The following is a 13,772-nucleotide window of genomic DNA, read 5'->3' on the forward strand; positions in this document are numbered from 1 at the left end:
GCCGCTTGTTGGTTCCCGGCGCTAGCTTAGACCTGAAATAATCACATAGAAACTATATTAATTAAATCACTGCTTGGCTGATTAGCTCTAGCTTCTTATTAGCTAACTCTTATATTAATTTAACCCATTTCTATTAATCTGTATATCGTCATGTGGCTGTGGCACATCTGTCTCCAGCAGCTCCATGGCTTCTCTCTCACTCCGCCTTCCTCCTCCCATGCTATAGGCCAAGCCAGTTCCTTTACTCATTATCCAATAAAAGCAACACATAGACAGAAGGACCTCCTATACCATTTATCAGTAATTATAATTTTTTCTTCCTCATGAAAATGCATAAAGATGTATCACGTTCGCCGTTTTCGCTGTCTCAGTGCCCAATTGATCTACATGAAAGCAAGTTGCGTGAACCACTCCTAGATCTCTGCTTCCTCCCCTACTATTGTGGGCGCTCATATCTTCTTTTCTAATGTAGACATTGGACTCCCGGTGCTTTGCTTCCTCGGTTCAAGCTGGACTGCTATGGCAGAACAGATGGATGTCAAGATTACTAGAGGGGCATGAAGAGGATAGGGAACACTTTCTTTTACATATCCCACATAGAAACAGAAACAAGAAAAGCATTGACAGGGTTAGGGAGGTGGTTTGCAGGTAAAATGCTTGACATGCAAGCAGCAGGACCAGAGTTCAAATCCCCCACAACCCATGTACAAGTTCTGTAAATGCATTTGGCCTATAATCCTAGCCTGTAAGAAGCACAGAGAATCCCTAGAGCAAGCTGGCTAACCAGACTAGCCAAGACGGTATGTTCAATGTTCGGCCGAAAGAAACTAAAAAACCTGCCTCTGTATATAAGGTAGAAAGCAATGCTGGAAGCCATTCAACTTCAGACCTCTATACACATTCACACACATGAAAACAGGAATATACATATGCATATCATACATATACATATGCAAGAGAAAAGACATCCCTTGTGTCCTATATTTGATATATGTGAACATTCTCTCCCTAATTCTTAACTCTAAGCTACATCCCGGTTTTCCTACTACAGAGTTCACCCAACTCTTGATTCTTTAACCTTCTCTCATGAGTGTTTGTATCTCTGGAGTCCGTTCCCTGCCGTAATAAAGCTCCAGGCTCGTGGGACTGTTACAAATTTTAAATGAAACGCCTGAACACGACTGAGGGATTTTAAGAGTATGAGGGCTAGTAGCAGTGGCTTGAGAAGTTTCATCTCACAACTGGGCCTTTAAGTGACAAAAATAGTACTTGTGTCATAAGTTGAAGCACAGCAATGACTGTATTTTCCCCTAGAAAAAAAATGGTTGATGTATAAAACTGTAGGCCATGTCTCTACCGCACTTCATGCTTGCTACTGTGGATGCACTTACGTTGAAGTTGTCTTTGGAAAGCATCAATCCGCTGCCTGCCTTCCCCTGGAACCTAGGCATTATTTTAATGAAGAAACACAGGTTTCAAAAACTTAAATATTTTACTTGGAAATGGGCTCAGAGAACACAAATCATTCACAGTGTGACCTGCCATCAGCCTTGTTAAACCTGCCTTTCCACCTCGAGTCGGTTCTGTGGTCTCACAAAGTTTCAGCAAATACCATTCATGAAGTACTGGAGAGAAAGGAGTGTTTCAAGCTATGTCTGAAAGAAAGAGGAAGTTGGTGATTTATTTTTAAAAGGTTTTATTAGGAAAGGGAGGCGTTTGGTGCCTCATAGGGTCTAGGCAAGCACTCTGCTATTGAGCTGTGTTCCTAGTCATCTAGTGTTGATCCAATAGAGCTGGATGGTGTGCATGTGTGTGTGCATGCGTGCGTGTGCATGTTATAGTGCATTTCTTTATAGCTCCCCTATAAAATGTTTTTTTTTTGTTCAGCTCACAGTGAAGTCCTAGGTTTGGAACTTAACTGTCATATTAAACTATATACTCCCCCCCTTTTTTGGAGGGGGATAGTTGGGTTTTTTTTCTGGATTCCAGGTGTGTGCAAAAATATCTATTAATCATGGCTGGAAAAGGCTCTAAAAATGTCTTAAAACAAATGGAACAATGCAAAATGTCTAGTGTCTTCGAACTCTAAAATTACACAGAAAGCATTCAGAATTGTCCACTTGCTCCTTAGTTTTTGATGTCATTATACTTTTCTTTCAATATTTCTTCAAATAATGACTTCAAGTGATTGTTAATTTTGTGGATTTTATAAAAGTTAGTAATAGTTAAAGTGACACGTGGTACTTGTATATGGTTAGCTGTATTGTTTAAGTAGTTTTGCAGGAAGTACAGGATTAGAATCTGACTCTACTTTTTTATGAAAAACAATGTATGGTCTGGATCCCAAAGAACCATGTTAAAGTCTGTATTTATAACCAATAGACTGGTTACTATGTAAGTTTTAATTTTTTTCTAGTGGGTAATTTGGGGCCAGGCATGTAATCATTTAAATTGTTTTATGTCTTTACAGGGCTCAAAACTATGGATAATAATGGAATACCTAGGTGGAGGTTCAGCTTTGGATCTTGTGAGTATTTTAAAACAGTTATATACACATACATAAACTTATTTAATTCTTTGAAATTATGTAAGCAGTAGCTTTGGGGCAAGCTAAGTTATTCAGGTAAGACGTTCAAATTAAACTCTTTTGGGATAGGCTTTTAATCTTGTGTGCACAAACTGCATTGTAGATTTGTTCATGCTGCTGAGAGTCTTAAGGTATGTAATCAATGCAAATATCCCAGTAAGATAAAATCCTGACGTTTACAGTGATTGTTTGCCAATTGCTGTCAGTTTGACATTTTCATGCATGCCTTAATACTGAGTATACTTAGACTTAAAAATACGTTATGGGGGGATGGAAAAATGGCTCACTGTTTAAGAACACTGGCTGCTCTCTTCCAGAGAACCCAAATTTGATGCCTAACACCCACATAGCAGCTCACAACTGTTTGTAATTCCACTTCCAGAGGATCTGATGTCTTTTTCTGGCCTTCACAGGCTCCAAACACATACGTGGCACAGGGACTTACATGTATACACACAAAATAATAAAAACTTTAAAATACTTCATTGAGATAACTGTCACTAACAGTGATTATGAACCAAAGGTCTGAGTCTTTGAAAACTGATGTGTTACTTACCCTGCCCCCCAACATGATGGTATTAGGAAAGGTAATGAAGGCACGAGAGTGGAGCCTTCAGGGATGACAATGGTGTTCTTGTCAAAGTGGCCCTGGAGGACTTTCTAGCTCTCCTTTTATTATATGAGGATACAATGAGAAGGATTATCTGGAAACCAGGAAAGGTGGTCTCAGGAAATAGCCATCTACTTAGACTCCCCAGAACTGAGAAATCAGCATTTACTATTTAATCCACCTTGTCTGGGATGTTTTGTCACAGCAGCCTGAGGTGTAGGAACGTGTTACTATCATTTTTTTGTTTAAATTTTGTAAATTGTCTTTTATTTGTGTTTTTTATGAGGGTGGAGAAGGGGTATACATAGTCCGTGCTACACATAAGAAAGTCAGAGGACAAGTTACCTAAGTTTCTTCTCTCCTCCTACCATGTGGATTCTGAGAAGCAAATTTAGGTCATCAAGTTTGATGGCAAGAGCCTTTACTCATTCAGCTTTCTGCTGGCCCCTTTCTGAGGCAAATATTACGGTGCTAAAATCTGGTGCTGCGTAGGAAAAGTTCCACGCAACGAAGACATATTCACATGGAAAACGCCTCTGAGAAAAACTGATCGTTTTTCCTGCGTTGCTGTGGTGATATCAAAGTTGATCCCTCCCTAGGAAAATTATGAACGTGCATTTATACTTAAAATTCAATACAAGTTATAATAGTCAACTTGTTATAGATTGACCATTGGGTGACCATATAGCTCTTTGAGGTTCTCCAGCTGGCTCTAGTCATCAAGGTCTGTGACTTTGAAGCTTTGAACTTGAAAATTCTACAGCACACAGAACTTATACTAAGTGCTTCTAAGTTCTCTTGCAGCTTTAGTAGTATGTGATATGATGTATTTGGGGGTTTGTTTTATTTTTGAGGCCCAGGATGACCTGGAACTCATAATCTTCCTGCCTCAGCCTCCTGAGTGCTCCATTCTTGTTTTGAGGCAGGATCTTCAAACCCTCCCATATATCCCTTCTTGCTCTCTTTCAGATTCATGACCTCCTTTTTCATTATTTTTGTTACATGCATATATGTATATGTATATACATATATATCCCTTAACTATAATTTCCAACTTCTACCATTTTCCGTTCCTTTCTTCAATATTTAAAATTTTTAACTGTAGAATTCTTTTACTCCCTAAGTTAGGTATATAAATTTCAAAGTATTGTATGTCTTTGAAAAAATTGTGAATGAGATTACTTCTCTAGTTTCTCTCTCAGCATGTTTGTTATTGGTATATAGAAAGGATGTTTATTTTTGTGTGTTAAATTTGTGGCCTGCCACAAAAGTGGTGGGGCTGGAGAGATGCCTAGGTGATTAGGAACACTGGTCGCTCTTCCAGAGGACCTAGGTTTGATTCTCAGCACCCATATGGCAGCTCGCAAATGTCCTCAGTTCCATGATATCCAACACCCTTACATGAACATACATGTAGGCAAAACACTAATGCACATTAAATATAAAACAAAAAAAGACTTTAGCCCTAACTGCAAATGACTTCAAATTTCCGGGAATTTGGTGACTCGAAAAGTGTCTGAGAGATTTTCCGTGGTGGGGTAGGTGGTCCATTGGCAATTAAGCCAAAAAAGCCAGCCTACAAACCACAATCCCAGAGAACTTAGACAACAATGAGGACACTAAGAGAGAGAAACTTACATAGATCTAATCTACATGGGAAGTAGAAAAAGACAAGATCTCCTGAGTAAATTGGGAGCATGGGGACCTTGGGGGAGGGTTGAAGGGGAGACGGGAGAGGCAGGGAGGGGAGCAGAGCAAAATGTAGAGCTCAATAAAAAATCAATAATAATAATAAAGAAATGACAATCTCAATGGAGAGCCTCACCTGGGAATTCAGGGCTAATTCTTCCTTGACTTTTCTCTTTTATCTCGAGTTCAGTCTTTATGTCTCTATCTTTTCCAGTGAGGCAATTTCTTTTAGAAAAATCTTCATGCCTGTGAGTTTAAGCTGTGTTCTCTTCTGGAACTGAAATGAGCTTATTTCTATAGCACAGGGTCTCCCAGTTGCTCTGGTCTACCTCCTCCATTCCTTCAACATGGATAGCCCGTTACAGAGTCACCACTTACTAAGTCACTAATAGCAATGTACCCATTGGCTGTTGCCATAATCCTAGCTAGCAACCCTAATCTGTATCTACTGCCAGTAGTTTGTCCAGTTTAATATAATGTCTGAGTCAAACAAACATACTTCCTTTACCTCTTTTTGCCGCCCACCTCATCATAATAAGACAACTGGCAATTCATATAAACTTAATAAGTTAAAATGTCAGCACTCCATTGGTTAAAAGCTTAGTCACCTAATCCCAGCTCTACTAAATGGCTCATGGATACTGAGCATGCAAGTCACTCTGTGACTTAATTTCCTCACATGTTAAATCAAATGAGGAAAATGGGTTAGAAATGTCTAGTTCTGCTTTTCTAGCTAAAAATAAAATCGACACTGCTGTGGTTTAATTCTACAGCCCAGAAGATACTGAGAAAACATGTTGCCCCTTTTCAATGTATAGTCATCGACAGATGAGTGCAATTGATTTTGATTAAGAATTTATTGTAGAGTAGTAAGAGAAACAAGATGGCTTCTGAGCAGCGTGTTTCTCAACTCAAACTGGCACCCACCTAACTGGCTAACACGAGACTATCAATTCTAGTTTATAGTCAGGATTATACACTGTACTTCTCAAGAGTCTTATTCCAAGAAAATCATTCGTTGCAGTTGAACAGACTTTGACCATTTTAGATGCGATGTTATGGAATTTATTGTTTACTGCTCCTTTCTAAAACAGTTAAGTTGTCTTGCACAAAGACATCTGATGGGTAAACAGGATAAAACACGTACTAGTTATGAAAGAAGGCCTACTGTGGTAGGCAGCCTCGTGGACTGGCAGGAAATGAAAGGAATGTAGGGAAAACCCATAAACCCACAAGTGCATGGTCTTTAAAGAGCAATTGTCCCTCTTCTGCATATCCTTATGTTCAAAACCCAGGCAGGTTATACAAGGCAGGTATGTTGCAGAGAAGTTTCAGTTAAGCATTCCAAGACCTTGGCATTTTATTTCCCAAAGTTGTATTTGAAATTTTAAAGAAGCAAAACAATCACTTCCTCTTATATTGCATCTTTGCGACATTCCTTCTGTTCCCCGCATGCTTTGTCCTCTTTTTTTCATGACTGCCAGCACACCGTAGGAAACATGTGTACTACAAGGTTTGAGGCCATTTTTGGTATGATAATGGTCCAGAAAAATCCACCCACACCCACCATCCCATATCCACCCCTTCCCCCTCCCACCACCACCACAAAATAGTCCCTCCCGTCCCTTTTCAGCTTCCAGTTGAAGTTTTACTTTGAATTTTCAAGACCCTTTTTGTTGTTCGTACTGACCTGTTTTAAAAGTTCTGTATTAGGAAGTGGATTAAGCTATCTATCCCACACTTAGAAACCCTTTAAAATGATAGTGGGTGCCCTGAAATTGCCCTTGCCCAATTTCTTAAGTAACCAAGAGTATGCCTCTGGCCCTACCAATGCTTTATGATCATGTACTAAATTCTAGTCTTTGCTCATATGATGTATGTCCTCTGGTTAGTTGGTAGTTCCACGGAATTTCTTTGCCAGCCATCAATAAAATAATGTCTCATTTTTCACCTTTAGAATCACGTTAATCACTAACCTTTAAATTAAAAAGAAATTGAGGTGGAAGTTGATAGATTTGAAAGTTAATAGATAATGTTACCTAGGAACGGAATCTATTGAATTACAGGCATCCCTGGGGGATGCAGTAAGACCGCTCTTAATAGCGGATGGTGAAACCAAAGTACAAGGTCTATTTTAAGCTGTTAAATTTTGACATAAAAGTGCCCTTTATTCGGTATAAATATGGCATTCATGGAAAGATGAAATACACAAGGTGCCAAAGAGCTGTGAATCCCTCCCAGTGAGGCAGAATAGGCACCTCCCCCCTCCTTCCAGCAAACAGAGCTCTGCCTCCCTGTGCCTCCAGCTTCCCACCCTTCCTGGAATAACACTGTTTGTGCTTTATGAGGTACCAGAATTTTAAAATGACCATTTATTTTAAAGGGATTTTTTTTTTTGGGTGTTCCATTACAAGTTCTCCTGAAACCTAATGATTGCTTTCCTTGTCTTCCAGTTGGAATGACTGGCTTTGGTACAGGGGTGGGGAAAGAAAGGGAAGTGTGTTACATTTATTTGAAAAATATTATTCCTCCATGATCTGAATTTTTTACAATGACAGTCTGAATGGTTGAGTTATTATATTTCTGGCTGAATTTAGATTAGGGGTGTCTGATTGAAAAACCAGTTCAGTGTTAATATGGAGTGACTGTTTAAAAGCAAGTGCGTTCTGTCTTTATCTAGTCATTGTACACGGTATAGTGTGACCTAAGGACACTGCCATGCACAGTTTGAAGCTAGCTCCAAATTCTGAGGGTTCTAAAATTTACATTCAAGATTTAACAAAACTATGCAAAGGGCAATGGAACTTTTGTCATACGGGCAAAGGAGGGGAATGAATCTGTTACTTAGGGAGTAAAACTCTCCAAGGGAACAATGGACTAGCAGGAAGACTAAGAAGCAGGGGTTTAGGGGCATGAAGGGAATTTGGAGCTAGTATCTAGGTAACGCTTAGCTGAGCTTTCAAGATAAATCATTTGTTTATGTGTATATGGGTGGCTTGTTTTTAGGCAGGATCTCATGGAGCCCTGGCTCTCTTGCAGCTCAGGCTAGCTTCAAACTGTGGATGTAGCCAGGGATGAACTGAAACTTTTGACCCTCCTGCATCCATCTCCCAAGTGCTATAGAATTACAGGCATGTGCCTCCGCGCCCAGTCTATGGATGCTGGAGATCTAACTCAGGGTTGTGCTCATGTTAGGCACGTACTCTACCAGCTGAGCTATATTGGCATCCTGCAATCTAAATGTCTAAAGCCCTGCACAGCCATTTGAAATGACTTTTACTACTTTTTCTCCCTTTAAAGTTTTTTTTTCCTCATTTGTTCAAATATTGGTTTAATAAACTATTTCAGATAACTAAGTGATCCAAAATGTCAAAAATACCAATTTTGAATTTCTCCTGAAACTTTTGAAGTGTGTGAGTGTACATATGTTTTCTTCTTAAGCTGCGCGCTGGTCCATTTGATGAATTCCAGATTGCCACCATGCTCAAGGAGATTTTGAAAGGTCTGGACTATCTACATTCTGAAAAGAAAATTCACCGAGACATTAAAGGTATACAAAAGTCAAATAGAAACCTGAGAAAAACAGATTCGTTTTGGAGAAGCTGGGAGATATTCATTTTTTTTTGTTTTTTTTTTTTTTTGCCCCCTAGCCGCCAATGTCTTACTTTCAGAACAAGGCGATGTTAAACTTGCTGACTTCGGAGTTGCTGGCCAGCTGACAGATACACAAATTAAAAGAAACACCTTTGTGGGAACTCCATTTTGGATGGCTCCTGAAGTTATTCAACAGTCAGCTTATGACTCTAAAGTAAAGTATTCTCTGTCCAGATGGGATTCATTGAATATAGCCTTGTCAATAAGCTTTTTAATTTCTCCTTCCTTCGCAAGTGCTTCTAAAAGAAATTATGTCCTATTGTTTCTTAATCATCAGTGTTGGAAGTATTTGAACCCTATTTATTTCAATGGCTTTTCATCGCACTTGGAATAAAATCTAGAGTCCTTATAGTCACCCATAAGGCCATTGAAGATCTGGCCATATTTGTCTGTCTGCCCTTATCTTCTACCATTGTCATTTCTACTCTTTGCTCCAGCCATTATGGCCTCATTGTTCCTCAAACCCAAGAACATTTTGACCTCAGGATTTTTCCTTGCTTTCCTTTTTGTCTGGAATAGCCTTGCTCCCAATGAGCTATCTCTAAACATCCCATGCACAGAGATGTCTCTCCCAACCATCCCGCAGAAACATGTAGCTCCTGACCCTACTTCGGTCACCATTCCCTTTTCTGCTCTTTGCTTCCCCATAGAACTTGGTCCTACCTCACATAATGTTACTCCTTTATCTGTCCCTCCCTCTTAATAGAATGTAAGCCTCTTCAAGGCAAGGGCTTTCATCTGGTCTATTTAGCATTCAAATAGTATTGTGCCCGTACAAAATATGAGATTTAAATTTTGAATTCATGAGTTCCTTTAATTAAAATTGTTATAATTATTATATATTATATAATATTATTATATTATTATAATTCACCATATTCCTTGATATGTCATTGCAGGGATTTTGGGGCAGCATCCTAGAATGGAGTTTCAAGGTGGTAAACGGTTTTTGTTATTGTCTCCTTTTTAGGCTGACATTTGGTCATTGGGAATTACTGCTATTGAACTTGCCAAGGGAGAGCCTCCGAATTCTGACATGCATCCAATGAGAGTTCTGTTTCTTATTCCCAAAAACAACCCCCCAACTCTTGTTGGAGACTTTACTAAGTCTTTCAAGGAGTTTATTGATGCTTGCCTGAACAAGGATCCATCATTTGTGAGTACATGTCATTACCACTGGTGGTTTCCTATTGTTCCATCTACTTCTAACTAAGACGGTGTTTTCTATGGCAGAGAGTACAATGTGTGGCGAAAACATCTGTGATCCATTTGTCCTGCTAATTCCACTCTGTTCTTAACCAGATCCTTGGTCCTTTTTTCTCCTCCCTGACATCATCGTCTTAGTCCCTAGCTACCTAATCATTTCCTATTTCAAGGTTTGGAGAAATAATTAATTTTCTATTAGTTATTTATTAAAGTACATGAGTACCTGCTAGTGGTGGAATTGACTAAATTTATTATATGTTGTAGTGTTGTTAAAATAGCCCTGCTTCCACTCCTGGTGATTAGAAAGCCATGAGTACTTTTCTAAGCGAGATGTAGTTATGTTTATGTTGACAGCAAACATTCCAATAGTAATGAAATGATGAAACAAGCACATTCCCCAAGCACTTGGTGTTTGCATTCATCTACAATAAGAATTAGTGTTTGAGAGAAAAGCATATGCTAAAATGTGGGCAGATAATGACAAAATCAGGGATTCATAAGATGTGCAGATAGCAAAATTGCAACAATCTTGCTCATTTGGATGATTTTTTAGAAATTACAGTCAATGTAATAAAGTGTCTTAAAGTGTTGTTTTGACATTTTAGATGCTTGCTTTCTAAGTCCTACGCTTTCTGAGAAGGCTTTGTTGCCTGGCATGCTGGTGAGGTAGCCCAGTATCCGCTTTCTGCTGCTCTTTAACAAATGAAGCCATTAAAGCAGCGAATTTAATGTGCTTACCTTGACCCACCTCAGATAATCGAACCGTCAGCTTTCCTATTACATTTTAACCGTCCTTGTGTCTGTAGATATTATTTTGTAGATTTCAGTTTAATAGTTCAAATGATGTTTTACCACCTACCTCTCTCTGATGAAAGATCCTCAAAATAGTCACGAGTCCTTCTTTCTTTGTGTGTGTGTCTGTTCCTTAGCGCCCTACGGCTAAAGAACTTTTAAAACACAAGTTCATTGTAAAAAATTCCAAGAAGACTTCGTATCTGACTGAACTGATCGATCGATTTAAGAGATGGAAGGCAGAAGGCCACAGTGATGATGAATCCGACTCCGAGGGCTCTGACTCGTAAGTACACATTACTGCTGTTTCTATGTGGGCAGCCCGTTCTCATATGCTCTGCCTTTTTGCAATGACCTAGTCTCTTCTTGCTTTAGACTAAGTTAAAAATCGCATTCTGAGGGTTCACTTCAGCCCCTCTTTACAGTCTGTGGGATACAATGAATTTGGAAATATGCTTTGGAAGTGAAAAGCCCTGCTTTTAAATGGTCTCGGTCTAACCCCTAGTGGATACTTGAGTACATTACAAAATTTTGGAATACGATTTGATTAAAGGTGTTCTATTAGTTCACAAAAAAAGCAGTAAGAAACTATGTTTTCTTGTTCTGCCATGGCAACCTGCAGAACTCTTTTGAGACCTGTTCTCATGTCCTTTCTTACCTCCTGGTCTCAAACCAAACTGATCAGACTGATCTGTGAGCTGCTATACCTAGTTACTTAGGTATGATTTTTACCCTGTGGACGTTAGTCTTTTTGAAAAAAAGGCAGTATTTGCACTAATAGTTCTGCTGCTTCTTAACTTGTGCTCATCTTAACATGAGTAGAAGAATTCAAGTTAGGTAAACCTCCACAAAGGTAGCACCCTGTGTCTTCACACAAGATTCTCAAGTACCTGCATTTAGGAGAAATTGCCCAATATTGAAATGAACAAAATATATCAGGATAGTTTGTACCCAATCTAAGGCTTGTTAACCTTAACTGCCCATGAAAACTTCTTGATGGAACTTTAAAAACACAAGGCATTCTGCTAGGGAGCCTGGTTCAGACATGGGGCATAGCAGTATTAGCATATCGGGCTGTGCACATAGCATTTGGGTGATCACTTACAGCTGAGAAATGCTGCTGGTCTTGAATAAAATTGAGCATCCACCTGAAACTGAGGTCAGATGCGGTATTGTATGGCGACTCTGTAAACACTGACACCGTAAACTCTTCAGATTTGGTGTGTTTTGCCATGTCAAATTACTTCGCATCTGGTATTTCTTTAGGGAATCCACCAGCAGGGAAAGTAATACTCACCCTGAATGGAGCTTCACCACTGTGCGTAAGAAGCCTGATCCAAAGAAACTACAGAATGGGGAGGTACGTATATGGAGCTAATTATACAGTTTAACATAGTAGATTGGATCATATCATCTTCATATACATATCATTGTAAGTTTTCCTCAGCTGATCATATCCGCCTTCATATCCTCTTTATAGGCTTTTTAAAAATAGTGTGATGAGATTATAATGTGCAAAACTATGAGAATTTAATACCACCGCATGTCTGTCTGCCTCCCTATCTGCATAATAATGTTCATTTATCATTAATTGTGACCTAATTTAGTCATAGAAATCATTTAAATGGCCACTGTTACTTTTAAAATTCATGTCCATGTAGAAATGTAAACCTAGGGAATCAGATATCTATTGGAATCCTAGACATTAGGGGGCTTCCACTGATGGATACGAATCTATGACAGAAAGGAAATATGGGGACTAGCCTTATCTTGGGTCTTTTGAAGGGAGAATTCAAATTGATTCACATTTGCTATCAAATAAGTAAGAAAAGCCATGAATGATTATTTTAATTCCGTGTGTGTAATCTGTATCATTTCTTCAAAGGAGCAAGATCTTGTGCAAACCTTGAGCTGTTTGTCTATGATAATCACACCGGCATTTGCTGAAGTAAGTGTGGGTTATTTAGCATCCGATATCAGTCTCAAGTGGCAGGATAGTTTAAATGTTATAGCTATCATTCTTTTCCAGCTTAAACAGCAGGATGAGAACAATGCAAGCCGAAACCAGGCAATTGAAGAACTTGAGAAAAGCATCGCTGTGGCTGAAGCTGCCTGTCCTGGCATCACAGATAAAATGGTGAAGAAATTAATTGAAAAATTTCAAAAGTAAGTTTTAAGTATCGTTTTCAAAATGATGTTAACATTTCAGATATAAATTTATTGTGGAATATGGGTGCATTGGTGCAGTCATTTATGTTTTCCCTACAGAATCGCTTCCTAATAGTTGTGTACTTGAAAACAGTTTTGTTTCTTGTTTCTTGCCCATCTTAAACATTGCCGTGTGTGTGTGTGTGTGTGTGTGTATGTGTGTGTGTGTGTGTGTGTGTGTGTGTGAGAGAGAGAGAGAGAGAGAGAGAGAGAGAGAGAGAGAGAGAGAGAGAGAGAGAGAGAGAATGGAGGGAGAATGCTGCATATGCTTATCCACATGGGTATGTGGGCGAACTGTCTTGCCCACGGGCCTGTGATGGAAACAGGTCAATATCAGATTTGTAACCCTATCAATTTCCACCTTACCTTTCGAGGCAGAGTCTCTCACTGAACATGGAGCTTGCCCTTTTAGGAAGGCGATCTATCCAGTGATGCCCTGGAATACCCCTCTCTGTCCTCCAATGCCGAAGTCATGGGCCTTAGTCACACCTGACAACAACATGGGCACTAAGGATCTGAATTCAGGTCCTTGGTCTTGGACCTCAAGCACTTTACCCACTGAGCCAGTCCAGTATTAGCCCCTGAACTATTATGTTTAGATATGGAAAGGCAGTTTTCTACTGAATCAAAGAGCCTAGATTTTTGCCCTCTCTTCCTCCATCAGCATTGAAATTTGGGCACATGTAACATCATGCATGTTTCCACTCTTGACAGTACTCTTAGCATTTGCAGAAACACCACTAATCTGATTATTTCCAGTAACAAAGTTATTCCAATGAGCCCTTATGAAATATTGATTAAAAGACTTAGAAAAGACAGCCCAGACCAGTGGCTCTCAACCTTCTTAATGTGTGACCCTTTAATAAAGTTTCTCACGTTGTGCTGACCTCTAACCATAAAATTTCTTTCATTGCTAATTCATAATTGTAATTTTGCTACTGTTATGAATAGTAATTCAAATACCTGTGTTTTCTAATGGTCTTAGGTGATACCTGTGGAAGGGGTCATGACCCACAGGTTGGGAAC

The 13,772-nt window shown here is 39.2% G+C and overlaps 1 protein-coding gene across 1 annotated transcript in view; it reads left to right on the forward strand.

Annotated features, from left to right (window-relative positions):
- Positions 1-13,772, forward strand: part of Stk26 (serine/threonine kinase 26) — a 53,777-nt gene that overhangs the window by 37,669 nt on the left and 2,336 nt on the right. Inside the window, exons 4-11 of the mRNA XM_057759429.1 lie at positions 2,471-2,527; positions 8,328-8,436; positions 8,537-8,694; positions 9,511-9,696; positions 10,676-10,824; positions 11,805-11,898; positions 12,424-12,486; positions 12,568-12,704. Of these exons, the coding sequence (XP_057615412.1) occupies positions 2,471-2,527; positions 8,328-8,436; positions 8,537-8,694; positions 9,511-9,696; positions 10,676-10,824; positions 11,805-11,898; positions 12,424-12,486; positions 12,568-12,704 (953 nt within the window). The remainder of the gene's footprint in view (positions 1-2,470; positions 2,528-8,327; positions 8,437-8,536; positions 8,695-9,510; positions 9,697-10,675; positions 10,825-11,804; positions 11,899-12,423; positions 12,487-12,567; positions 12,705-13,772) is intronic.

The sequence above is a fragment of the Chionomys nivalis genome, chromosome X (genome assembly GCF_950005125.1).
Source record: "Chionomys nivalis chromosome X, mChiNiv1.1, whole genome shotgun sequence".
NCBI classification, from domain to species: Eukaryota; Metazoa; Chordata; class Mammalia; order Rodentia; family Cricetidae; genus Chionomys; species Chionomys nivalis.